This window comes from Caloenas nicobarica, chromosome 24, assembly GCF_036013445.1.
Source record: "Caloenas nicobarica isolate bCalNic1 chromosome 24, bCalNic1.hap1, whole genome shotgun sequence".
NCBI lineage: Eukaryota > Metazoa > Chordata > Aves > Columbiformes > Columbidae > Caloenas > Caloenas nicobarica.
Genome location: NC_088268.1, coordinates 5176706 through 5202919, shown reverse-complemented (window position 1 = coordinate 5202919; position 26214 = coordinate 5176706). Strand labels below are relative to the sequence as shown.

General features: G+C 66.0%; 1 protein-coding gene across 2 annotated transcripts; it reads left to right on the top strand.

Annotated features, from left to right (window-relative positions):
• The first annotated feature begins 233 nt into the window (after positions 1-233).
• ARHGAP23 (Rho GTPase activating protein 23) lies at positions 234-25081 on the top strand. 2 transcript variants are annotated; one of them, XM_065651336.1, is made up of 24 exons: positions 234-478; positions 10675-10854; positions 11977-12004; positions 12806-12898; positions 13229-13307; positions 13541-13595; positions 14313-15711; positions 15944-16099; positions 16211-16322; positions 16413-16470; positions 16603-16740; positions 17124-17423; positions 18639-18700; positions 19010-19137; positions 19288-19406; positions 19490-19645; positions 20077-20155; positions 20500-20573; positions 20689-20778; positions 21086-21211; positions 21320-21361; positions 21477-21570; positions 22982-23013; positions 23134-25081. In XM_065651336.1, exons 1-24 carry the CDS (start codon positions 428-430, stop codon positions 24094-24096), a joined length of 4614 nt encoding a protein of 1537 aa, XP_065507408.1. In that variant the 5' UTR covers positions 234-427; the 3' UTR covers positions 24097-25081. The 2 variants fall into 2 exon arrangements, with proteins under 2 accessions (XP_065507408.1, XP_065507407.1); XM_065651335.1 differs by having other exon boundaries at positions 12803-12898.
• Positions 25082-26214: the final 1133 nt, after the last annotated feature.

The following is a 26214-nucleotide window of genomic DNA, read 5'->3' as shown; positions in this document are numbered from 1 at the left end:
CTGGGTGTCCCATTCCCATCCCCGTCCCGGTCCCGGGCTGTCCCCTGCCCATGCCGGTGCCCGGTTGTCCCCGCTCTGTGCTCCCCGGTGCCGGCCCGGCCGCGCAGCCCCCGCGGTCCCTCCCGCCGGGGCGGGCCGTGCCGGGCCCCGCCCGCTGCCGCCCCCGCCCGCCGCCGCGGGTCCCGGAGGAGGCGGAGCCGCGACCGGGGCCGGCCCAGCCCGAGCCGAGCCCAACCGAGCCGAGCCCAGCCGGACCGGACCGGACCGTGCGGGGCCGGGCCGGGCCCAACCGCACCGGGCCCAACCGCACCGGGCCGCGCCTTATTAGGCTGAGCCGAGCTGAGCCGCGCTGAGCTGAGCCGCGCCCTGCTGAGCCGAGCCTTGCTAAGCCGGGCCGGACCGAGCCGAGCCCGGTCGCCGCGCCCCGATGAATGGGATCGCCTTCTGCCTGGTCGGGATTCCGCCGTCTGCCCCCGCGGTGAGCGGCACTGGGGGATACTGGGTGGGCTGGGAAGGCTGTGGGGTCGGGGGAGTAAGGACCGGGGAGAACTGGGAGATACCGGGGGTGTGGGGAACGGGGCTGGGGGTACTCGCAGTGGTGTCGCGCTCTGGCAGGGTGCTGGGCAACGCCGGAGGGGACCACGGGCAACCCGGGACCAGGACAGGTCTGGCACCCTGGGGTTGGGGACAGCGGGGCCGGAGGGGTCCAGCCGTCCCCTGCGTGTCGCGGGCAGTGCTGGCCGCCACGGCTCGTCCCCGGTGTCCAGCCAGGGTGACATGGTGGCAGTGCTGGGCTTCCCCTTCTCCGGAACCAGACCCGCAGACGCCCACGCGGGTTTCCTCCGAAACTCCCGGCTGGGCTCGTGGCTCCGGCTGCGCCAGCCCTGCCAGCTCCCGGCACCAGGCAGGCAGCAATGTCCCCTCAGTGTCCCCATAGACCCTCGAGGTCACGTCTGGCCCCTTGGCCTCGAAGCAGCGTGGGTATTTGCAGCACTGCGCTGTGGATGCTGCTCCTGTGCCGTGGGCATCGGCATCGCCCAGCCGTGCCGAACTGGAGTTACTGGGGCGATTCCCGTCTCCCCTGGGAGCGACGTGGTGCCCAGCTGCCAGCTAAAACCTCATTTCCTGCCCGTTTTGTGCCAAATCCCGGCAAATGCCTGGGGTGGGGATGGTGCTGGGGGACCTGGGGCTGGGATCCGGTGGCGGGGGACACACCGGGGGGGGGACGTGGGCCGCGGTGTCGGGCTGGCACAGCGCCGGCTAATTTGAGCAGAGGTTGCACGTCCTCGCCCCAGAGCTGAATTCGGCCTCTGTTCCTCAGTTCCTGGTTATTTGAACTCAGCTTCCCCGGCCCGGCCATGGGGCTAATAGCCGGCCTCAAAGGATTAATTGGGGTGTGTGAAATGGTTCAGATATGAGGAGTGCTGCTCGTCGCAGCGGCTGAGCATTAATCATGGTTTCTCTTCAGATTCCTCAATGCTTACTCTGTACCGCTGGGTGCTGGGGCTTGGATTTTTGGAGGGGGGGTGTAAGTCTCTCGAGATCTGCTCTTCTGCTGCATTTTGGGGTGAAACGTGCTCTTCTGGGGGGCAGCACGTTGATTTGGGGGCTTTGCTCAGTGCTCGCCTGTGCCCCCCGTTCGCTGGCTGGCGTGGGGCACTGGGGGACTTGGGAGGGTTTGTTTTACCCCCGCTGCCTCCCCCAGGAGGACGGTGGTGAGGAAGATGCTTCGCAATCCTGCAGCGAGGGTTTTGTGCCGTGTAAGCAGAAATCCCGCCCGCCGGCCGCCCTGGGGCTGCGTGGCAGGGGCCGTGCCCCACCGTCCCCAACCCTTTGGCCGGTGGCCACTGCCCTCGTCCCCACGTGGCCGCTGCCTCCGTCCCTGTTTACCGGCTCTGCTTGGCAAATTCAGTTTCTTAATGCCTTTTTTTTTTTTTTTTTTTTTTTTTGTTCTTTCTTTCCGAACCCTGAACTTGAAAGACAGGAAAAGCCTGTGCTCGGGGCTGCTGCCGCAATCCTGCCTCGCAAGCGCGGAACGCGGCGGCGGGCTGGGGCACGCGGTGCCGTGCCACGCCGGTCCCGCTGGCCACCGCGCGGCTTTCGGGAGCCGCGTGTCCCCGGCCACGCCAAGGGCTGCGTCCTCACCGCCGCCGGGGTTTTAACCTTGCCGTGGATCACGCGCAGCCGCTCTGGCACCCGCCGCTGGTGCTGGGGGGGTGACACTGTCCTGACCCCCCCACCATGGGGCTGGCAGCGCTGCCTGGTCACCGTCACCTGCCAAGGAACCGCCACCGGCTGTTATTTAGGGCTTGGGGACTGTGGTCTCTGGGGGAGGGGACATCTGGTGGCCCGTCTCTGTTTGGGGTGGGAGGGGGGGTGGCTCGTGTACCCCTGGTGAGGGGTGGGTGCTGTGTGACCGGCTCCTGGGGCACTTGGAGCCACCAGCTGGGGACTGTCCCCAGTTCATGCGGAGCCACTTGCTGGGAGAAAACACGCTGGGACAGGGGGCTCACGCTGGGAAGCCACCGAGCCCTGGGGACGGCCTTTTATTCTCATTAAATGGGGAAAAAAAACCCAACAAGATTAGGTTTCAAGTCGGTGCTGTCCCATTAATAAACCAAGTTTGTCTTCAGCAGGCGGCAAGACCTGATTTTAAAAAGGAATGGAGATACATGACCTATTTTAAGCTCTCAAGTTGGAAAATATCGACCTGGCTGCCTCTGGGCCGCGAGCGGCGGGGCCGGCCGTGCGAGCTGCGCCTGCCGCCCGCTCCCGAAAACCCGGCCCAAAACCTGCTTTAAACCCGGCTTTAAACTTGCCGCCAACCTCCTGGCCACGGCGCTGGCTCAAAGCACCCGGAGCGGTTGACTCCTTTGCCGCGGCTGCTTATCCCCAGGATTTCATTAAATTCTTCCCTTAATTGCCTTCTCTGGCCTCCGCCGACGCGGCTGCGTGTCGCAAGACCCGCGGCGTCGCGGTCGGTGCCGCCGCCGCGGTGGGAATCGCCGCGTCCCTGGCAGGTTTGGGGTCTGCTGGGGGGTCCCCAGCACCCGGAGCAAATTGATTTCCCAGGTGGGAGAATACTGGGGCTCTGGGAACCCCCCTTGGGTGGCGCCCCCAGGCCAGCGCCCCCAGGTCCCCCCCAGCCACCCCAGTGGCAACAGTGGGTCCCTTGATGGGGCTGAGCGCGTGGGGCAGCCCGGGGCGGGCGGGACGGAGCGCGGTGGCTCCGGGGGACAATCGCGCTATTGTGGCACATAGTGGGCTCTTTTTTCTGCCGTGCGAGGCGGGGGGGGCTGGGCTGCGGTGCCAGCGCTTTCGGGGTGACGCGTGGTCCCCGCTGGGGCTGGCGGTGACTGGTGTGGCAGCGGCGGCGGGACATTGATGTCCCCAGGTGTGGGGACAGGGAGGTGGCGGGACACGGGCTGGCCCTCTCGCTTTTGGATGCAGAAAAATGTTGGGCTGCTCCTAATTTCAGGAAAAAGCTTAAGCTGTCCGTGCTGGAGGTGCTGCAGGAGCACAACTGTCCCCAAAGCCGCGTCCCCAAAACTGCCTCCTGTCCTCGCCGTGGCCGGAGGGGGCTCAGGACCCCGCTCGGTTCCTTGTTGTCAGCGTCCAGCGAGGGATGTGGGATTTGGCACTTCTGCTGCCCCCATCCCAGCGTCGCCCACGCGGCCGTGAGCGGGGCAGGGGCTGGGGGCGCGGGCAGCCCCCCCGACCTCCCCGAGAAGGATTTTCCGCTGTGGAGAAGTGGGAGCTGGGCGCAAGGTGCCTCTCGGAGCCGCCGGAGGAAATGGCTCATTGTTAGCTGGGCTGAAAAAAAAGAAAGACCCAAAAAGTTGCCATAATGAGGCCAGCTTCTATTTGAGGGTTTCCATGGGAAAAACAGGAAACGGAATCCTGTTACTTTTCTAGGGCTTGCTGCTGATAACGCCGGTTTTAGGCCAGGGCAGAGAATGAGGAGGAGGAGCTGGGGATGAAGGCACTGAGCTCTCAGTCCCGTTTCCCAGGGGCTGGGAGGTAAAACTCGTCGGTGCTGCTCTGGGTCGGTGTTTCCCAGCTCTGCTGTGTGTCCCCAGCCCTTGTCCCCTCCTCAGAGCCACCTTCCCCGCCAGCGCCGCATGTTGGGGATGAGCCATGCAGGTTGGGGACCCGGGGCAAGGGGCGCAAGGGGGATGACGCAGGCGATGGGGGACGAGGCCACGGGCTTTGCCGCGGGATGGTGGCACCATCAGTGCCAGGGAGAGCTGCTGTGTTAACAGGGGACACAGCGTCCCCAAACCCAGCACCAGCTGCCCCAGGATGCGTCCCTGGGGAGCCATGAGCATCCCCCAGCCCTGGGGGTCTGTCCCTGCGGGTACCGCGGCTCCGTCGGGCTCTCGCGGGCAGAGCGTGGTGCTGGGTGTTGGGGATGGTAGAGCCGGAGCCGCATCCTGCCCCGGCATCGTGACGCGAGGCTGTGAGCGTGGGTGGCACGTGAGCCGGCAGCGTGGGCAGGAGCCGCGTGGACACGCTCACATCGATGCGGTGGCATCAGCCTGTGTGACGGTGACATCAGGCTGTGTGACGGTTACCGGCACGGCTGTGACCGGGGTGATCCTGCCTGACCGCGGATGCCGGCAGTGCCATGTGGCCGGGAAGCCACGGTGGCTCCGGGGCTGGCAGCCTGGTGACACGAGGCCAGGAGAGGGGTCAAGGCGCTCTGGCCACGTTCCCAAATTTCTCTCCGTGTGGCACCGGTGACCCCTGGGCTGGGCAAGCCGGCAGGAATGAGAGTCCCGTGTGTCACCAGGGCTGGTGACCCTGTCACGGAGCTGCCAGGAGGGAGCTCAGTTTGGTCACGATGCGGCTGGGAGGGGACAGAGCCAAGCGGTGACCCAGCTGGGGTGACACCAGGGCTGCGAAGGGGACGCTGTCGAGATAAAAGTTGGCGTTGGGAAGGAACACGGCGATTTCCTTCCCCGCGTTAACACCCAAAACGGAGCGGGGGGAATGTCAAGGAGCCAGTTGGCGGCTCCTCCTGCCGCTTTGCTTCACTTTGGCGCTTGGCTCAGTGTCACCTCCGTGTCACCTGGGCAGTGTCACCTCCCTCCTTCGGGTGATGGGGATGTGGGTGGGGGTGCCCAGCCGGGCAGGTCACTCTAATGTGGGGTGGGTTATCGGGAGGCACCTGGAGGGTTTCTCTCCATCCCGAGGTGTTGCTGCTCCTGTCCCCAGCTCCCCAGGGGACACAGGGTGTCCCGGGGGCCGGGGGGACACGCACGGGCTGTGTGCAAGCGCTCCCCCCAAATCCCCGCTGAGCTGCAAAGCTCCTCCGCCCTGGTTTGTGTTAAAGAGAATTAAAATGCTTTCTCCTGCGAGGCGGTAATCCCGAGGGCGGGGGCACGGCCGGGCACGCTGCCCAGCGCTGTCACCGGGGTGCTGCCCCCCGTTAACCGGCCACCGCGTCCCGCGGGCCGGGTCCCGCTGCTGGAGCATCCCCGCTCTGCGGGGGCTGCGGGCAGCCCCTTCCCCCAGCCGAGCATCAGTCTCTGCTCCCTTCGGGGTGCTGTCCCCCCAAATGCTGGCTGGGACCAGGGGACACAGGTGGGACCCCCTGTCCCCGCCGGGACCTGCCACAGGTGGGAGCAGCAGCGGTTTTGCCGTATAAGGGCTGGAAATGGGTTATTGTCTCCACATGGCTTTCTCCTCCCTGAAAATCCTATTAAAACCTCATTTTTCTGACCCTAATCTCAGCTCGCTGGTCGGGGGGGATTAGTGTTTGTCCCCCCCTGGCCCTGCCGGCTCCATGATGGAGAAACCTCCTTCCCACGGGGAACGCGGTGCTGGAGGAGGGAGGTTGGGGACAAGCCCGGGATGCCGTGGTGGCGGCAGCACCGGCAGCTGCCTGTCCCTCCGTCCCTCTGCCCAGTGTGACGTTATCCTCGCCGCGTGCCAGGGGCTGCCATGGCCCCACTGGCTGGGACACATGGGGGCCAGGACATGGTGTCGGGGGTGTCACCCCTCAGCCGGGACTGCTGGGGGTGTCACCAGGGTGGGAGAGCTCTGGGAGCAGCTGTGGGGTGGCACCGGTACAAGATCTGCCAGTACCTCCGGTAAAGGCAGCGCTGCCTTGGCGCGGCCCCCCGTGCCTCAGTTTCCCCGGCAGGTTTGGGGGTGCCGGCAGAGGGCCCTGCATCCCGCGTGGCGGCGTGTGGCCGCGTGTCCCCGTGTCCCCACGCCTGCGCGGTGGCGGTGCATGCCGGGAGCGCCGCCGGCCCCCTCGCTCCTGTTTGGCTGCGGATTTAGGGCACTCCTGTGCACAGCAGCAGGGTTTTTGGAGGGTGGCCAGGCGCGCTCGCATTCCTCGCGGTGGAATCTGCCCTCGCCAACGCCGCCTGACCTTTCCCGCTTTGGGAACAATCCCGGGGCCCGTCCTCCCCTCGACACCCCCCCGGGGCTGGGGACCCCTTCCCCAGCCGGTCCCCCCGGGCTGCTGGGGCAGCTCCTGCCGCTTGCTCAGCGTTGCTGGGAAAGGTGGAGGTGACGGGATGAGACCCGCTGTCCCCAAGGCTGCTGGTGTCAGCGGGACCCCCGGCCGGGGCCAGCCCCCCCGTCGCAGGCTGTGTCTCCCCCCATTCTGCCGGAAAGCGAAGCCCCCCCGGGCACCGACAGCTGTGCCAGCCCCACCGCGCTGCCCGGGCGGCTCTGCCTGCTGGGACATGCCTGTCCCCAGGGCTGCTGCCACGGGACAGCGCTGGCACACACCGCGGGTGACGCTGGGGTGGCCCCGGGGGGAAGGCGGTGGCAGGGATTTGGCTCCCACGTCTCCCCGTCCCAGTTTGTCCCCGCAGAGGCACTGGGATGGTGTCACCGGGTGCGCTGGGGGTGTCCCTGGGGACACGGCTGCCACCCAGCCAGTTGAGCCAGCCCGCTGGGGCTGTTTTGGGGCAGAGCTGTGACACCTCAGCCAGGGTGGATGCTGGGGACGTGCCGAACGCCGCGGCGCTGCGGGGACACAGAGGGTCCGTGTGGCATCACGCCCTGGGGACTGTCCCCTCGGTGCCAGCACAGCTGGTGGCTGCAGGGAGCGGGTGTGTGGCATCGTCCTGGTGAACTGGTCCTGGTGAACTGGTCCTGGTGAACTGGTCCTGCTGGTGGGGCGGTGGGGGGCAGAGGGGAGGGGGGCGCTGCGCCACATGGGGCGGCCCCGGGGCTGCAATCCCAGCAATGCCGGGCATTTCCCCGGCATTTCCCCGGCATTTCCCCGGAATTTCCCCGGCGTGGCTGCACGTGCCGCTCGTCGGCCTCCAGCACGGCAGGAATGCGGAGGGGACCCTTGTGTGGGGACAGGGACAGGCGGTGTTTTGGGGGGTGGGCAGGGGGACGCTGCCCACCCAGAGCCCCTGAGCGGGGCTCACCGGGGCGCCGCCGTTTTCCTTGTTTTTCCCGTGTTTTGGCCGATGGTGACTCGTCTCCTGAGCGAGCAGGGGGGACAGTGGCCGCACCCCTGGGCTGTGTCCCCTCCCTGTCCCCAGCGTCGCCCAGTGCCCTGCGGAGAGCGAACGGAGGAAGGAAGGAAGGAAGGGGCCCGGAGGAGGGAGAGGAGGAAGCAGAGAGGGTGGGATGCTGCCCGGGGTGGTGGAGGAAGAAGGGAGAGGATTGAAAAAAAAGAAGAAAGAAAGAAAGAAAGGAGAAAGTCCAGGCAAAGTGACACTGCGAGCAGGGCGGACCACCCGCCCTCTGTCTGTCCCACCCTCTGTCCATCCCTCCGTCTGTCCCGCCCTCCATCCATCAAACTCTCTGTCCATTCCACCCTCTGTCTGTCCCTCCATCCATCTGTCCCACCCTCTATTCTACCCTCTGTCCATCTATCCATCCATCCCACCCTCTGTCCATCCCTTCAACCCACCCGCCCTCTGTCCCTCCATCCATCCTTCCATCCTTCCATCCACCCAGCCCACCCTCTGTCTGTCCCACCCTCCCTCCGTCCGTCCCTCCATCCCCCCAGCAGCCGGCTGGGGGGCAGCTGCCGCCCGTCTCACCGCGTTTCTCGCCGGGGTGTGCACAAGCGATCGAGCGTGCGAGTGTGCAGCCTCGCCGGGCTGGGAGCCCCGCACACTGCCCCCCATGCCAGCCCCTGCCAGCCCCGCGGCCCCCCCGGCAGCCGCCCCCCGGCAGCTTTGGGGCTGAATCGGTGGAGGGGGCTGTGAGCCCATGGCCGAGCGCCCACCCCGCTGCGCCGCGCTCGCCGGACCCGGACCCCCATGGTGGAGGAGCGCGCAGGTGGAGAGGAGCGGGGGTCCCGGCGGCTGCTGCGGGGTGCCCCCCCGGCCCCCAGCGCGGTGGCGGTGGTGAGGAGGGGGCTGTGGAGCGTGGAGCGCGCGGGCTGGCGCTGGGAACGCGCCGTGGGGGTGGACTGCAGCTCCCCCGAACCCCGCTGCCTCCGGCTCAGCACCCTGCACCGCCACGCCGGGCCCCCCCCGGAGCAGCGCCGGCCCCCGGCCCCCCGCCTGGCCCCCCGCTCCGACAAGTGCCGCCGGGTGAGAGCCGAATGCTGGGGACACCGGGTGTGCCGGTTTGGGGGACGGGGTGGGGGATGCTTTGCAGGGGATGGGGGGGTGGGATGCTTTGATGCTTCGCAGGGGATGTGGGGGCTCCTCTGCTGCAGGGGGGCTGGCGGGGGGTGTTTTGGGGCAGTGCTGGGGGTGTCACAGCGGTGTGTCCTCTTTGTCCCCTCCGGTGCCGGCACAAGGGTCTGGTTGGGGGTCCGGACTCCTGCGGTGCCTGGGATGCGCCTGGAGGGGGGACACGACACGAATCCTGCCCCCCAGGAGGGAAAAGACCCCTTTGCTGTGCAGGAGTGGGACACCGGGGACATCTACCTGCCCCACCGTGTCCCCATGGTGGCACAGTGGCGTTTTTGGTGGGGGCGCAAGGGACCTCGCGGGGGAGGAGGGGACGGGGCGCTGGGGACAAATGGCTGAGGTGACAATTCAGGTATCATCTCCTGTGCCCGGGGGGAGTTGGAGCATCCATGGGGGACATGTCTGAGCCCACAGTGGGACCGCCACAGCTGGGGGATGTGTCCCCCATGTCACGGGCGTGCCGGAGCCGTGGCCACGGCTCCGGCGCGCCCGTGACACGGGGGACACGTCCCCATCCCTGCGGGTCGGGTGCTGCCTCCGCCAATCCTCCCTTCTCCGAGGGCTTGTCGGTGCCGGTTAAAATCAGCGGGGCACATTCAGCTGTCAGCTTAAAAATAATCCGGCGAGCCGGCGGGCGACACAATGGAGGGCGCAGATGGGGACAGGCGCCGGGACGCTCCCGTCCCCCGAGGCGAAGGGACGGGGGGGTCCCCGAGGGAGCGCAGGGCGCCCGTTGCCATCTGGTTTTGGGTCACGGGGAGGGGGTTTAGGGGCTCTTTGCCCCCCATATGGTGCTGGTAGTGGGGGTTTTTTGGCTCAACTGCATCGGGATTCGGGGCATCACAACTCTTTGTATGTTTTGGGGTGTCTGTGAGCACCCGAAGTGCTTTTACCCCGGCCGGGCGGTGATGGAGCAGGTCGGTGGGTGCTGTGCCAGGGATATGGTGCCAGAGCTGCGCCCTCACCATGGGGACCCTGTTCCCAGGGGAATGGGACCCCTGTTTTCATGAGGACGGGACCCCCAGGCCCTATGCGGGACGTGCCGGCACAGGCACCCCCCCCCAAAACTGCCATCACATTCACCCCCCCGGCAGCAAAAAGGCCCAGCTCAGCACAGGCACAGACAAAGGCTTTTTGTGCCTTGTCCCTTTGTGTGTCCCCTGTCCCCTCCCCGCTCCCCATCCAGCGCTTCGACCCAGACAGCGCCTGAATTTTAACACCCTCGCCCCGGGATGGGCCGGCTCCGGCTGGAGACGCCACTTGGGCAGGATCCCGGCAGGTCTCTTTCCTACCTGTCCCTGCCTGCTCCCAAGTTGCCCGTTTCTCTGGTTTTTAGCAGAGTTTGGTGCTGCCGGGGCACTGGGCAGGACCGTGGGGCTGCAGATGTGCACAGGCAGATGTGTATCCAGATGTGCAGCCACATTGCTCGCTGGGGCTGTGCTAAACCCCCCAAACCCCGCCGAGGTGGCAGGACTCTGCTGTCCCTCCCGGCCCCGTGAGATGCCGGCAGCTGCTCCGGCTCCACCGCGGTCCCGCTCGCCCTGCGGACACCAGGATGGAGCCATGTCCCTCTGTCCCTCCTGTCCCTCTGTCCCCATCTGCTGCTCCCAGCATTGTCCCCTGCCAGAGCCCGGCCGGTGCCAGGTCCCTGCCCTGGGCAGCATCACTCATCCCGGCGCTTCCCGGCTTGCCCGAGATTATCACCGTGGCGTCATCGTAATCGGAAGGGGACCGACCTTTTGTCCCCAACTCCCCTATCTCTCCTCCTGCTGGGTCCCACCCAGACACCCAGGCACAGCGCATTTCCCTCTCCCCTTTTTTTTTCTTTTTCTTATTTCCTTTCCATTCATCTCCCAAGAGGTCCCGTGCGAGGAGTCTCAGGGGATGCTGCTGAGGGGGCTGGAATTTCAGCTGGGAGGAGGGAGGGGGCTCTGAGGAGCGGAGCAGCTTTTTGGGCAGATCTCAGCTTTGAGGGGGCGGGTGGGGGGGTCCTGACCGTCTACACCTCCCACCCCAGAAGTGACATCTTCCTCCTCGTCCCCCACAGCCAACGCTGGGCCGGAGAGATGGGGTGTCCCCAAACGCCAACGTGCCCCCCGAGGGCACTTTCCCCTGGGTGGGCCCCAAGACGCTGGTGCTGCGGAAGAGCTCGCACGGGGGGTTCGGCTTCACCCTCCGCCACTTCATCGTCTACCCCCCCGAGTCGGCGATACACTCCACGGCCAAGGTAGGGCTGGGACCCGGGGGGGCTGTGGGGACCCCCAGGGCTCCGAGGTGCCATGGGTGGGTGCGGGATGCTGGGGGCGGGCAGGGCGTCTGGGGAGCCATGGAGCGGACCGTCCCTCGCCTGCCATGTTGGGGTGCCTGGGGCTGGTCTCCCCTCAGCCTCCTGTTCCCCAGGCTGGGCCCCCCCAGTCCCTCAGCCGCCCCCCAGGAGCGAGGGACCGATCCTGCCCCGCGGCACCGGGCTGAGTCCCGCCAGGGCGTGGGCACCGGGGCCGCGTGGGAAGGAGCCGGCTCAGCGCCGGGAGCTGGAGATGCTCTTAGAAAAGGGTTGGGAATCGCTCGCGGCAGCCGGCGGAGCCGAGGCTGGCAGGGCAGGGCGCGGCTGGCGCAGCACCCGTGGGTGCCGGCGGGCAGCCAGGTCCGGGGGCTGAGTTTCGGTGGGGTTGACTCAGCGGGGAGGGTGACGGCAGAACCGCGCTCACCGCGCCGCGCTTCGGCACCGCCGCACCCAGCCCTGGGCTGCCCCGCGGGCTGGGAAGGGCTCTGGGTGCCACAGGGTGAGGAGGGGAAGAGATAGGAGGGAGTCCATGTCCCCAGGGACCCTCAGTGTCCCCACGCTCCTGCCGTGACACCGCAGCAGCCCCTCATGTACCAAGGCCGTGGGACGTGGCTTTTCCTTCCCGCCCCAGAGAAGCCTTCAGCCCCCTCCTCTTCCTCCTCGCTGGGAACGTCCCCCTGTCACGCTGGGGTGCAGACGGGTCCCTTCCCAGCACTCTGGAGGGACCTGCCCACCGTGGGGACATCGGGGCTGTGTCCCCGCTGCCCTGAACCCACCGGGGGCTGGCGAAACCCCTTGGCTGGAGCCGAGCTCGTGTCCCCCCACCAGGGACAGCAGGTGGGGTGACAAACCCTCTGGGGTGGCGGGTCCCGCCACATCTGGTGTCAGGAGGTAATTTTAGCCGGGGTGGCGGAGGCCAGAGGGACACGCAGGTCCTGCCAGGGCCTCGGTGGGGCTGGCACCCCCGACCCCCTCCTGGTCCCCTCCTGGTCCCCTCCTGGTCCCCCCGTCGCGGCTGCCATGGCTCAGCCACCAAATTAAGTAGGTTTTTATCTCTTCTCTCAGCAGGAGGAGGAGAACGGGAACCGAGCAGGTGAGCACCGGCGCTGTGCCGCGGCGGGGACCCCCGCGCAGGGGGCGTCACTGCCCGATCGGCGGGCACAGGGGCTGTCACAGGTCTCAGCGGGTGTCGTGGGGACATTGTCGCCATCTCTGCTGCCACCGCAGCCTTAAGTATCAGCTGGCGGTGGAGCAGCGCGGTGCCTCGGTGGCACTTGGCACGGCAGACGGGCTCGGTGTCCCCAAAGCCCTTGGGACGTTTGCCGGACCTCACGCCCAAGGGGGTTTGTCCCAAAGCTGTGGTGTCCCCGCGCGGGGTGTTTGGGGACAGGGACACAGCCCTGCCGGCGGCTGAGGGTGACGTGAGCGAATGTGAAGGCGTCAGGACGGATTGTCACGCCGGCAGCGTGACGAGGCGCCGGGGCTGCTGTCCCCAGGGGCCGGGCTGGATGCAGGTGACAGCGGCCAGACCTGTCACCCAGTGCCCGTCGGGGCTGGGGGGGCAAAACTGGCCTCGCTCCAGGAGGTCGCCGGGGGGTTCAGCGTCCCTTGTTTGTCACCATCCCTCTGGCATCCATCCACCACTCCCCAACCCTCGGGTTTTTTGCGGCACCCGGTGACATTTGTTCTTGCAAAGGACGGTGGCTGCAGCCACGGTGGGGGGGACACGGGGTGACCCGAGGGGGGTTTGCCCAGGGCAGGACTGATGCTCTGCAGGTCCTGGGTGCAGGCGGGGGGCTTGGGGACATGAGGAGGGCACCGCGAGGGGACAAACGCGCTTCTTGCCATGGGACAGGCCCAGCCACGTCCCTGACCCTCTGTCCCTGGGCAGCAGGTCCCCCCCGGAGCCGTCTGGAGCCCATGGACACCATCTTTGTGAAGAGCGTGCGGGAGGACGGGCCGGCTCACCAGGCTGGGCTGCGCACCGGTGAGCGGGGACACGGGGGAGCTTGGGGCCAGGGGGCTCCAGGCTGCTTGGCGACACACGTGATGCTCTGCCAGGGACTCTCCTGCTTGTTCTGCTCTTTTTCTTGCATTCTCTCTTTTTTTTGTCCCCCCTCTCTCTGCTCTCTCATCCCTGGGATGCTCAGAGCACAGTTGGGGTCCCTACGGGTTGGGTTGGCTTTGGGGTCCCCACAGGACCTGACTCTGCCCCTGGTCGTGTTCAAACCCTGCTGTAAGCCACCACAGGGACAGCCAAGTGCCACCACGTCCCCACTCACCCGCGGCGACGCTGTCTTCTCCCCCCGCTCCATAGGAGACCGGCTGGTCAAGGTGAACGGCGAGAGCATCATCGGGAAAACCTACTCGCAGGTCATCGCGCTGATCCAGAACAGGCGAGTCTCCAGCACGGGGAGGGGACACGAAGGGGACATGTCACAGCAGGCACTTTCCCCTGGGTGCCACCAGGGCTGGCAGGAGCTGTGAGTCACTTGGGCGCCCGCGGGCAGCGGTGCCGCAGGGGCCCAGGGGCAGGCGGTGACACGCTGTGACTGTCACTGGGGACAGGGACGTTCATCTCCTCGCTGGGGACAGGCAGGCACTGACCCCCTGTCCCCTGTCCCTGCAGTGACGATGTGCTGGAGCTCGCCATCATGCCCAAGGACGAGGACATCCTCCAACTGGTGAGCGTGCTGGGGACAGGGCTGGTTCCAGGGTCCCCCAGTGTGGCTGTCCTGGCGTTCCTGCTCCCCCAAACCTGGGGGGCTGCTTTGTTCCTGCCCCCCCCAACCTGAGGGGCTGCTCTGCCACTGCCCACGCTCCTCCTGTGCCTTGGGTGGGGGTGGCCAAGTGCGCCTATATTTCTGGGGACACTTGGGGACATCTAGGGACAGGGCAGCATCCCTGGAGCAGCAATGGGTGCAGAAACAGAACTTTAGGGGCTAGGACTGGAAGGATTGGGGGATGTAGCCCCTGGTTTTTCGGAGGGGAATCCTTGGGCACAGCTGGAGGGTGAGTTGCTCTGGGTCCCCACCCTGGGCACTCGCTCCCATGGGGCTGGGGGGGTCTTAGTGCCCCAGCAAAAGGGGGGTCACACGTTTGTGCCTGTCCCGGGTTCTGAGGATCCCCCGGGTGCGCAGTCAGAGGCACCAGTGAAAAGTGAGAAGGGAGATGGGGCTGTGCTGGGGTATTTTGGGAAGGAGACGAGGGAAGCGGGGGGGCGGGCAGCGTTTCTCAGTGCTGCAGGTGCCCCGTAGGAAAGTGGGATGTTTGGGGGCTGCAGCCCTGCCCAGCTCACCCCGATGCGGGGTTTGCTGGTAGGCTGGGGGGCATGGGCAGCACCTCCTGCACCTGCCTTGTGGCTCCAGCCCCCCCACCCTGACCCGCCTGTCCCCCCACAGGCGTATTCACAGGATGCCTACCTGAAGGGCAACGAGCCGTACTCCGGGGGGGCGCAGAGCATCCCCGAGCCTCCCCCCATCTGCTACCCGCGCAAGACCTACCCCTTCCAGACACGGAGTGCCGAGCCCCCCCCGGGCCAGCCGCTGGACCCCCGCGCCCCCTCGTCCCCACTTGGCCCCGCCGTGCTCGCCAGCACCCGCAGCGACGCGGGGGGCAGCCCCGCACACCGCCCCGAGCAGCCGCCACCCGGGGGGCCCCCCCCGCGCCCCACCGCCCCCCACGGCCCCCCCGGCTCCTTCACCCGCACCGGCTGCCCCAGCAACGTTGCGTCCTCCGTCGCATCCTCGCTGCCCGACCGCTACGGGGTCCCCCCCGCCTGCTACCCCAAGCACCTCCCGGAGCACCGGACTCACTGCGGCTTCAAGGAGGGTGTGGGGGGGCTGCCGGGCCCCCCCCGGGACACGGCGGGCAGGGTGCCGGGCCGTCAGGAGTGCCAGCAGGCTCTGTCCCGCTGGTTCTGCAGCCAGGAGCCGCGGCGCAGCTCCTCGGAGGAGCGGCGGCACGCCATGCCCCCCCGGCACCGCAGCGTGTCCCAGGACCGCCTGGGGGGCTCGGGGGCGACCCCCCGGGGGTGGCCGCACAGCGCCTCGCACGACACCCTGCTGCAGCCCCCCCGCGAGGGCTGGGCGCCCCGTGCCCGCTCCCACCACCACCTGGGCCGCTGCGGGCGCTCCATGGAGGCTCTGGAGCCCGGCGCCCTGCTCGCCGCTCGCCTGGACCGCTCTGCCTGGCCTCCCGAGAGGGGCTGCCGGGCCACCGGCACCGCCGCCGGCCACCCCGTCCCGCACGGCTCCTTCGCGCCTTCCTCCTCCTCCTCGCGGGAGCCGGCGCCCGTGCAGAAGCACCCGTCGCATCCCAACCTGCCGAGCGCCGACGATTCCGGATACATCGGGTACCGCAGCTACAGCCCGTCCTTCCAGCGCCGCACCGGGCTGCTGCACGCCCTGTCCTTCCGCGACCCGGCTTTCGGTGGCCTCCCCACCTTCAGCATCTCGCCGCGGCCAGAGAGGGTGGTGCCTGCCGTGCCACCAGCCAGCGGTCCCCAACCAGTCCCCAGCGCGCCCCGGGAGCAGCGGCCGGAGAGCAGCCGGGCGCCCGAGCAGCCGGGGGAGCGGAGGGAAGAGGTGGTTTTGCGGCAGAAGCCGCCCACGGGACGCAAGATGCCGCCCCCCCTGCGGCAGATGAACTTTGTCTTCCCCGAAGGGGTGAAGGAGACGGACATTTGTGACCCCCCCCCGGCTGCTGGCAAAGGGGACAGGCCGGTGGCCGAACGGACGGGCCGGCACGTGGCTCCGTTAGCGGCCCCTGAGGACTCCCTGGCGTCCATCCCCTTCATCGGTGAGTCGGGGGGCTCGGGGGTGGCTGCTCCAGGAGGGGGGGTTGGCAAGTCCCATGGCGGGGAGGGAGGGGACCGGGGGGCTGATGCTTTGGCTTTTCTGGGGGGACAGGAGCGTGTGCCCCATCCCAGACACCTGCAAACCCACCAAAAAACACCAGGCGGGGTCCTAGTAGGGACTTAGTCCCCACGTCCTGTCCCAAGCCCTCCTGCAATGTTGTCACCCCACCCCAGACGAACCCACCAGCCCCAGCATCGACCTGAAGGCCAAGCACGTCCCCGCCTCCTCGGTGGTCTCCAGTGCCATGAACTCGGCCCCCGCTGTCGCCACCAGCCCCCCCTCACCCACCTTTGCCTTCGCCCTGAGCCGCCACTACTCCCAGGACTGCAGTAAGTGCTGGGGGGGCTCTGACGGGGGTCTGCGGGGATGGAGGATGGGCAGGAGCAGCCCCCCCAGCCCCGGAGCTGAGCAGCGTGTGCTTTGCCCGTGTTCCCCCCCAGGCAGCATCAGGGCCGGGCGCCGCTCCTCCTACCTCCTGGCCATCACCACCGAGCGCTCCAAGTCCTGCGATGATGGTCTGAACGCATTTCGGGATGAGGGGAAGATCCTCAGGTAGGGCTGGACCCCCCCTGCTCCCAGTCCCCCCACCGCACAGCCCCTGTCCTCGCCATCCCGCTCACGGGGGCTGCTGTCCCCCCCCAGGAGGATGCCCAGCCGGGTCCCCAGCCTCCGCATGCTGAGGAGCTTCTTCACCGATGGGGTGAGCGTTGTGGGATGTTGGGGGATCCTGGGGGTGCCCCCCACCCAGGGGTTGCTCTGCCTGGCTGGGTCACTGGCAGCGAGGTGGTGCTGATGGCATCGTCCCAACGGTGCCCTCCGGTCCCCCCCGCAGTCTCTGGACAGCCTTGGCACGTCCGAAGACGCCCGTTCTAAAAGACACTCAACCTCCGACCTCTCGGACGTCCCATTCAGCACCGTGAGGAAGGAGGGCTGGCTCCACTGCAAGCAGATCCTCACCAAAAAGGGGAAGGTAGGCGGGTGTCCCCCGCAAAACCCACCCGATGCTGTGGATACTCCTCACCATGAGCATCCCTGAGCCCCAAGCCTGGCTGGTGATGCGGATGCTCCCTGCCACGAGCATCCCTGAGCCCCGTGTCCCATCCCTGGGGTCTGTGTCCCATCCCTGAGCCCCGTGTCCCATCCCTGAGGTCCCTGCTCCATCCCTGAGCCCCGTGTCCCATCCCTGAGGTCCCTGCCCCATCCCTGAGGTCTGTGAGCATCCCTGAGCACTGTGCCTTATCCCTGAGCCCCGTGTCTCATCCTTGAGGTCCTTGAGCATCCCTGAGCCCCGTGTACCACCCCCGAGGTCCATGAGCATCCCTGAGCCCCGTGCCCCGTCCCTTCTCCCCGCAGAAGGTCGGTGGAGGCATCCGGCAGTGGAAGCGCGTCTTCGCCGTGCTGCGCACCCACTCGCTGTACCTGTGCAAGGACAGGCGGGAGGCGGTGACCTGCGCCCCGGCCCCAGGTGAGGAGGAGCCGCCGATCAGCATCCGAGCGTGCCTGGTGGACATCTCCTACAGCGAGACCAAGAGGAAGCACGTCTTCCGCCTGACGACCGCTGACTTCTGTGAATATCTCTTTCAGGCAGAGGATCGGGAAGACATGCTGGCCTGGATCAAAGTCATCAGGGAGAACAGCAAGGCTGAGGGCGAGGTGAGAGCCACATGGGGCTCCCGGCTGCCTCTGGCTCTCCCGGCACTAACCGCCTCGGCTCTCTCCGGCTCTTTGCCTTGTGCTGCTTCCCCAAAGGCCACGGCCGGCTCCTGCGCAGCCGGACGCAGTGGGGCTCACCGGTCCCGTGCCGTGCTCCCAGGGTTGCACAGGGACTCGCGGTCGTCGCTGTGTCCAAGAAGAACGCGGCTCTGGGGTGTTCGGTGGCACGGCTCTCGGTGTGCTGCACTGGGGTGCGCGGTGGCACGGTTCTCCATGTGCCGTACCAGGTTGTTCAGTGGAACGGTTCTCCATGTGCCGCACCGGTGCTTCCAGGCAGGGTCGGTGCCGGATCCACCGGCAGCGTTTGATGGGAGAGGAGTCCACGTGGCTCTGCCGCGGTTGCCGTGTCTGACAGAGATTTGTCAGGGAGATCCCTGCGAGTATTGTGCTTGGTGTCTGCGCGGGGCTGGCGCTGGGTCGGGGCTGAGCCCTCGCTGGGCAGCCGTGCTCTGTGCAATGAGTTGCTCGGGTCTGAGATGGGGAGAGCTGCTCCCTGGGGCTGCGGGCTCCAGCGAAGGATGATCTGCTGGGCTGGATGTGCTGTTGCCGTGCTGGGTGTGCCGGCACTGGGCTGGCTGCGTGCCGTCTCTCCGTGGTGCTGGGATGGCCACGGTGGCCTCGTTTGGTTGCAGCGATTGTGCCAGGGTTGTGGCAGGCTCCGGCCCTGGAGGGTGCGTTGAGCTTGGAATGGTCTCTGGTTCTCTGTGGCACTGGAGGGTGCCAAGGAATTGGCGTAGCCGGCAGCACCGGCATGGGGAAGAAGTTGCCAGGTCGGAGCACGCGGAGCTGTCTGGGCACCCGCTGGGGTTGCGGTGCTGCTGGGCAGGACCCTGCGGGCAGCGTCCTGCAGGGATGGGCACGTGTTTTCGGATGCTGCGCGGTGCCACGGGTGTGCCCGGCGTGGGCAGACGGAGCCACGCGTGCCATGGAGGGACGTGCTTGTCCTCAAGCCTCTGCGGCTGGCTCAGACCCCTCACATCGTGACAAGGAGCCACAGGCACCGCAGCGGCTGGTTCAGGGCAGCGGGGACCCCGTCCTGCCCTCGCCTGGTCCTGCCGGCCCTGCACGGTGCCCGGCAGAGCGTGGACTTGCCCGGGGCCACCGGTGGCCACGCTGCTCAAGCTCTCCCTTCCCCTCTTCTCTCTGCCCCCCCAGGACCCCGGTTTTGCCAGCCAAGCGCTTATCAACAAGAAGTTAAATGACTACCGGAAAGTGAGGTACGGACGGGAGGGCGGTGGGCACCGGGACCCCCAGCGCTTTATTCACCTCCATTTTCAAGTGATGGAGCAGTGCCAGCGGCACGCCGCTTCCCTCAGGAGGCTGGGGGGGGCGCGATTCAGCCAAACAGTCACTGAGCAAAGGGTTAAAGGGGCTCAGTGCCCCCCAGGAACCCCCGGTACCCAGTGTGGGGTGCAGCCCCAGGATACTGGGCAGCCCAGGAGAGATGCTGGTGTTTACTGGGAGGTTTTGCACGGGGCTGATGCCCCAACTGTGCCCCTCCTGAGCGCCCCCCGCTCTCCCCGCAGCCCCGCGGGCACCAAACCCGATTCCTCGCCCAAGGGCTCCCGCGGGCTGGGGATCCGAGCCGAGTTCCTGAAGCAGACGGGAACCAGCGCACCCCGGTCCCCCAGGCAGGATGTGGCTGTCACGAAAGGTGGGTTCCACCCCCACCCGGGGACTTTGCAAGGAGGGGGGGACCTTGTCCCAGCGCTGCCATCGTGCTCATCCCCACAGGGCAGCAGGGATGCTTTCACTTTTGTCCCGGCTCGTCAGCAAATGATCCTGTGGGTTTTTTCCTCCCCAGATGAAAGCAGCTCCCAAAAAGCCCCATGGGGCATCAACATCATGAAGAAGAATAAGAAATCTGCCCCCAGAGCCTTCGGGGTGAGGCTGGAGGACTGTCAGCCTGCCCTGGACAACAAGGTACGGCCCTGGTGGCAGCGCCAGCCCTTGGGAACACCCCACACAGCCCCGCCAGCCCCGTCACCCACACTCTGTCCCCACAGAACGTCCCCCTGATCGTGGAAGCTTGCTGCAAGGTGGTGGAGGACCGAGGGCTGGAGTACATGGGCATCTACCGCGTCCCCGGGAACAACGCCGTGGTGTCCAGCCTGCAGGAGCAGCTCAACAAGGGGGCCACCGAGATCAACCTGCAGGACGAGGTGAGGACATGTCCCTGTCCCCATCCCTGTCCCCGCGCCTCTGGGATGCTCTTGGGGCTGTTGTCCCTGGCTCTGTCACCATCCCTGTCTCCATCATCCCCATCGCTGTCACCAGCATGATCTTCATCCCTGTCTCCATCGCTGTCACCTTCCCTGGAGTGGCAGGGCCGCCTAGCGGTTGGCGGCAGCAGTGTAGGCGGCAGCCTGGGGACACATTTGTGTCCCCTGGTGGTGACCACAGCCCTGCAGTGGAACAGGGCTTTCCTTGCCCCATGCAGGGTGGGGACAGCCACCCTGCCGTTCCCACAGCCACAGTGGTGCTGGCTGGTGTCCCCCTCGGTGTTGATGGCCTGGGATCCCCCTGGCTTGGGGACAATCTCCCGCGGGTGCCTGGGGTGGTCCCTTTGAGCAGTCTCGTCTGTCCCCCGCAGCGGTGGCAGGACCTGAACGTCATCAGCAGCCTCTTGAAATCCTTCTTCCGAAAGCTGCCCGAGCCTCTCTTCACCGACGGTGAGTCGCTGTGACAGCCGGGGCCCCCGCAGTGTCACAGATGTCCCTGTGCTGATGGCCGCGTGTTGGTGGCTGATACCAGCAGCCCATCCCACCTGTCCCTGCACTGGGGACATGTCCCCAGACCCTGTGACAGAATGATCCCGTGCCCACCCAAGGTGGCGGGGGGCTCTGCAGACCCCTCTCACTGAGCCCGCAGTGCCAGCTCTTGTCCTTGTCCTGCCGTGCCCTGGGCCAGTGGGACCCCACCAGCACCACAGTGTCTCTGGCTGATGCATCCGGGGGTCCCTCTCCCCAGGGGGTGCCCCCCGCCCCATTCTGACCCCTCCTTGTCCCACTTCCAGATAAATACAATGACTTCATCGAGGCCAACCGGATCGAGGACGCCAGCGAGAGGATGAGGACGCTGCGGAAGCTGGTAGAGACATGGGGCTGTGGTGGGGGGGGGACAACCCTGGGCCCCCCTTTGGGGACTGATGTGGGTGGGAAGGGGCGGGGGGGCGAGCAGAGACTGACCTGGTGCCTCCCCGCAGATCCGGGACCTGCCAGGTCACTACTACGAGACACTCAAGTTCCTGGTGGGTCACCTGAAGACCATCGCGGACCACTCGGAGAAAAACAAGGTACCGTCCGTCCGTCTGTCCATCCCGGGGCCAGGCAGGCCCCAATTGGATCTTGGGAACAATTTATTCCCCAAAGGGCTGTCGGGCACTGGAACAGGCTGCCCAGCATCCCTGGAGGGGTCGAACAGATGGAGATGAGGTTCTCAGGGGCATGGGGCAGTGCCAGGGGTGGAGAACGGTGGGACTCCATGATCTTGAGGGTCTTTTCCAACCAAAATGATTCCGTGATTGTGGTGGGTCGGGAAGGGAGATGGTGCCTGATGGAGCGAGGGGTGACCACAGGCACCAACCCTGGCTCTGGTTGCAGATGGAGCCCCGAAACCTCGCGCTGGTGTTCGGCCCCACGCTGGTGCGCACGTCCGAGGACAACATGACCGACATGGTGACGCACATGCCCGACCGCTATAAGATCGTGGAGACCCTCATCCAGCACGTGAGTGGCACCGGCGGCGGGAGGAGGGGGCTGATGGCACCCAGGGGACGCTGCCCCCTGCCCGTGCTGAGCCCCCATCCCTGACCCCCCTCCCGTCTCCCCCCACAGTCAGACTGGTTCTTCAGTGACAAAGAGGACAAGGGCGAGAAGGTGAGCCCTGTCCCCCCGGGGGGTCTCGCTGCGCGGCGGGGGGGACACAGAGCCCCAGTTGGGCGCTGAGGTGCCACCGGCAGCCCCCTGACTGCTGTGTGTCCCCCCCCGTCAGACCCCCGTGGATGAGAAGGAGGCTCAGTCTGTGCCCAACATCGAGTACCTGCTCCCCAACATCGGCAGGACCGCGGCGCCCGGCGATGCCGCAGGTGAGCAGCAGCGCCCGCAGGACTGTTTCCCCCTGTCCTGGCCCCCCAGGGCACCCCTCCAGCTGCTGCGTCCCCCCCAGACACCACTGCGGTGCTGGGCTGTGGCAAACTGGGACATCCCGCCATCCTTGTCACTGGAAAATGGGGACGTCCCCGCCAGGGGTGCCACAGGAGCCCCCTCCCCGCTCTCCCCTGTCACCTCCTCTCCGGTGGCTGCTCCTTGTCCCCCAGCCACCCGCGGGACCCCCACCTGTGCCCACCCCCACGCTGCCAACCCGGAGACCGGGAGCCTTTTGATGTTCGACTGATTTCTTACGTTCTTTCCTTGAACTTCTCTGTGCTGTCCTCTTCCTCCTCCTCCTCCTCCTCCTCCTCCAGCGGATCTCCTCGAGAGCTAGAGCGGGTACAGTGTCCACCCCGGGTGCATTGCTCACGCACTAACCCCTCCGGTGACCACGAGAGAGCGGGAGCAGGGGGGACAGCGGGAGGGGATCCTGTCCTGCCCAGCCACTGTCCCCAGGGTCCCCAGTGTCACAAAGGGTGGCTGAGCCCCTGGGGAGCCCCAAATCCTTTAATCCTTGTTCTCCCACATCGTTGGCCGGTGGCACTGGGGCTGCTGGTGGCGCCTCCCGGTGGGGATGGGCGCTGGGTGTCCTGGGACCGGCACACCCAGATCCCGGGGTTTGGGGGTCCCAATGCCCCGGGGAGGTCAGCACCCCCTTTCTGCCTCCCCCTCTCTCGTCGTCAGCAGCTGCTAACCCCATCCTGGGTGTGCGGGGTGGGACGAGGTGTCTGTTATTTTGTCCTTGTCATTCACACCACGGCAGCAGAGCCAGGGCTGCCTGTCGTCCCTGTGTCCCTGTGTGTCCCCTAATGCCCCCAGTGAGTCCCAGCCTGTCCCAGACCCCGCTCCAAGGCTGGATGTGGCATTGAGCCAGGTCCCCATGCCCCATCCCAGTGACATGGTGGTGGCAGCACTGTGCCCAGCCCTGGTCCCCTCTGTGCCCCATGGCCATGGGGGGGTTGTGGCCCTGCCGCTGGTGTCCTGGCTATGTGTCCCGGCTGTGTCTGCCTGTGTGTCCCCTCCCTGTCCCCACCCCTCCCCTTGGGGCTCTGCAGCAACTGAGCAGTGCCAGGGACACCCCCGCACCACCAGAGCTCCCCCAGCCTCCCGGGACCCCCATTCACCACCAGACCCCCCCAGCCCCTCCTGCAGCTGCCAGCACACGAGCCCACTCGGCGTTGGCGTCCCAGACAGGAGCCAGCCCATCTGATGGCCCCGGCATGTCCCCATCCTGCTTTTGGGGAACGGAGCAGCATCCCCCCAGCTCTACCACTGAACCCCCTCCCCAGCACACCCCCCACCCCCCCCAGGGCCTGACTGACCCCCTCTCTCCGCTCTGCTTTACAGGCTTGACCCGCAGCGGCTCCGCCAAACCAAAGGTAAGAGGGTCCCGGGCTGCGGGTGGCAGTGAGGGACACAAATGATGGCTTGGGGGGACACAGAGCCTGTCCCCAACCCTGGCACCGCCATCCCTGACCCTGGTATCACCATTTTCCCAGGGCACGTGGCCGTCGCGGAAGGTGCCGCCGCACCGGGAGCTCCTCGCCATCCCCTTCGTCTCGGCCGCCGCCCGCAAGAGGAAGAAGAAGAGAGAGGCCGAAGGTGTCGGGAGCAGCACCGATGACGATGCGGAGCGCAGGGACACTCCGAGCCGCGAGCAGGAGGACGAGGGGACCGTGGCCACCCCGCCAGCCCCCCACGGCACCAGCACCCAGCCGGCGGCCCCCAGCCCCACCGCGGTGGAGCGGGAGAGCTCCCTGGAGCCCGGCGGTGCCGCGTCGGATCCCGCACCCGATGCTCGCTCCATCGTATCCGGCTACTCCACCCTGTCCACCATGGACCGCAGCCTCTGCTCCGAGGGGCCCTCGGTGGCCGGGAGCCGCGGGGACGAGGCGGACGACGAGCGCAGCGAGCTCAGCCACATGGAGACGGACACCGAGAGCCGGCAGGTGGACGGGGGGACCGGGGACGAGGACAAGACCCCCACCGGCCGCCCCTCCTTCAACTCCCACCACCTGATCCAGTGCGACACGCTGGCCCGCAGGAAGATGGGGCGGCCTCGCCTGGCCGGTGACACCCCAGCACCCCTGGAGGGGGATGACCCCGTCCCCCCGGGCCGGCCCTCGCTGCGGGAGCAGCTCCGGCAGCGGCTCCGAGCCTCGGCCGACGACATGGGGGTGCGGCTGCGGCGGGCCCGATCCCCCGAGAGCCGCCGCAAGAAGAGCAGCTGGCGGCGGCACACGGTGGTGGTGGCACCCGGTGGCCTCAAGGACCTCAACTTCAACGAGTGGAAGGAGCCGCGGGGGCGGGAGGTGGCCCCGGGACCCTGCCGTGACAAGGACTCGGGGCTCAGCAGCCTGGAGTCCCCCAAAGCGAGACCCCCGGCCCCCACGGAGGCACCGGGCACCGTGACCCCCCCGGGCACCCCCACGACCCCGCTGCGCTTCCCCCAGTGTCTGTGACCCCCCGAGATGTCCCCGCTGTGTCCCCTCCCTCCAGCCAGCGGTTAATTTAAGGACTCACCTTCATTCTCCTATTTAATTGTGCTCTGGACAAGCTGCTGTTATTTAACGAGTCTCGGTGGCCCCCGCGCCACGGGTGGGACAAAGCCACCTTGTCCCCCCTTGCTTTGGGGACCGGCGGTGTCCCACAGTGGTCCCGTGTCACCATCCCGAGGTGCCCCAGCCCCCCCGGCAGTGCCAGGAGGGGTGAAGGGGGCTCGTGGGGACTGTCCCCCCCCAGGCGGTGGTGACCCTGCTGTCCCCAACCGCAGCGGTGCGAAGTGCGGGCGCTTCCCTGGGTGCTGCGGTGAGACCCTGGGGACATTGGGGACCTCGGGGACCCCCTCGGTGCCATCGCACTGACCTGGCTCTGTGCTGTGCTGGGGGGGTGGCTGAGCTGGGGTGGCCCCTGTCCCCACAGGCTGGGTGTGATGAGAGGGGCTGGCGGGGAGGGACATCCTGGGGGGGACACTGCTGTCACCCGCACCCCCCTGCCCCGCACAGCCCCCTCCCCAGCCCAGAAGCACTTTAGGATGGAGGGGGGGACACGGGGACCCCCGGCCCCGCTGTGCCATGGGCTCGGGGGGGTGTCAAGTCACATCACTGTCTCTCCATGTTGTTCTCATACGTTATGCAAATATTTGCTGTAAAGTTGTTTTGGTTTTTTTTTTTTCTTTTTTTTTTTTTCTTTTTTGTAAATATTGTCTCTGACTGTGTAACATATTCCAAAGGATTTATAAGGATTTTTTAAGACGTTTTGCTCTGTGGAAAGGCCACCCCCCCCCCCGACCCAGAGGACGTGCTGGACCAGTGTTGACTTTTTAAACCCTCCTGCATGTGCCCCCCAGGCCCCCCCGGCGTGTTGTACGAGTCGGCCGCAGAGCCGGTATATGCAAAACTGCAAAAAAAAAAAACCAAACCCAAACCCCTCGCTTCGGATGCTGCCCCCCCCACCCAACCGTCCCAGTCTATATATTGGAAATAAACTGGTTATTCAAGGTGGTTTCCTGCTGTTATTGCACCCCCTGCTTGTGGGGGGGTCAGCACATGGAAGGGTTTATTCTGGATTTTCTATCAGTGTGGGGGGAAGGAGACGGACCCCCCAGCACCCCCAGACCCATCCCGGGGGGGACCAGGGTGGTTTGGGGGATGTCCCACCCCATCAAAGTGACACAAGAGACCAAACCTGGGAGGGGGGTGGAAATAAAGTACCATAGAGAGAGAAAAAAAAAAAATTAATTTTATTATTAAAGCCAGACACTCTGATAGAAAAGAAAAGTAATAAAGGGAAAAGGAAAATAAAAAGCAACCCTTTGTCATCGGAGGGTTTTTTTGCAAGTTACAATGGTCACGTTGCGCACAGAACTACCCATGGCACCCACAGCGACACAGGGACGGGGGCGGCACGGGCGGGGACGGGGCAGCCCCCCCGACACCCCCTGCCAGCCCTTGCTTTGCTTTTCTTTTAAAGTTTTTTTTAAATGAATTTCTTTTTCTTTTAAAACAGTTCACGAGAAAATTCATGCTAAGAGACACACGACGTTGTAGAAACCCCAAAACAGCCTCTAAAGAGTATCAGGAATTTTTTTTTTTTCTTTTTTTTTTTTCTTTTTTTCCTTTTAAAAGTCGTAGCCTTTTTGAAACAACATCCAGACGAGTAAAGCGGGGTGCGCATGCAGCGGGCGCCTCCGACACATGCACGATGCAGGCAGCGCTTTGTTTTTTCCTTTTTTTTTCTTTTTTTTTTTTTTTTATCATTTTTGCAACATTTTTCTTTTTTTTCCTTTTTTTTTTTTCCTTTTCTTTTTTAAATTATTTGTTTTTTTCCTCTTGCTTCAGCGAAAGCACCAGGGTTGGTGCCATGAAAGGACGGACACACGCACGCAGACACGCTCACGGACAAACCAGCCCGATGGGCAGTCGGGTGGCGGAGGGGGGGTGGGACAAAAATAGGTGCCCCCCCCCCCCCCTCAGCAACTCATCACCCAAAGCTGCGGCTTTGCTACAGTATTTCACTTTGGTACCAAGAAAAAATAATTTAAAAATTAAATTAAAAAAAAACGCATCGAGTGCTATTGC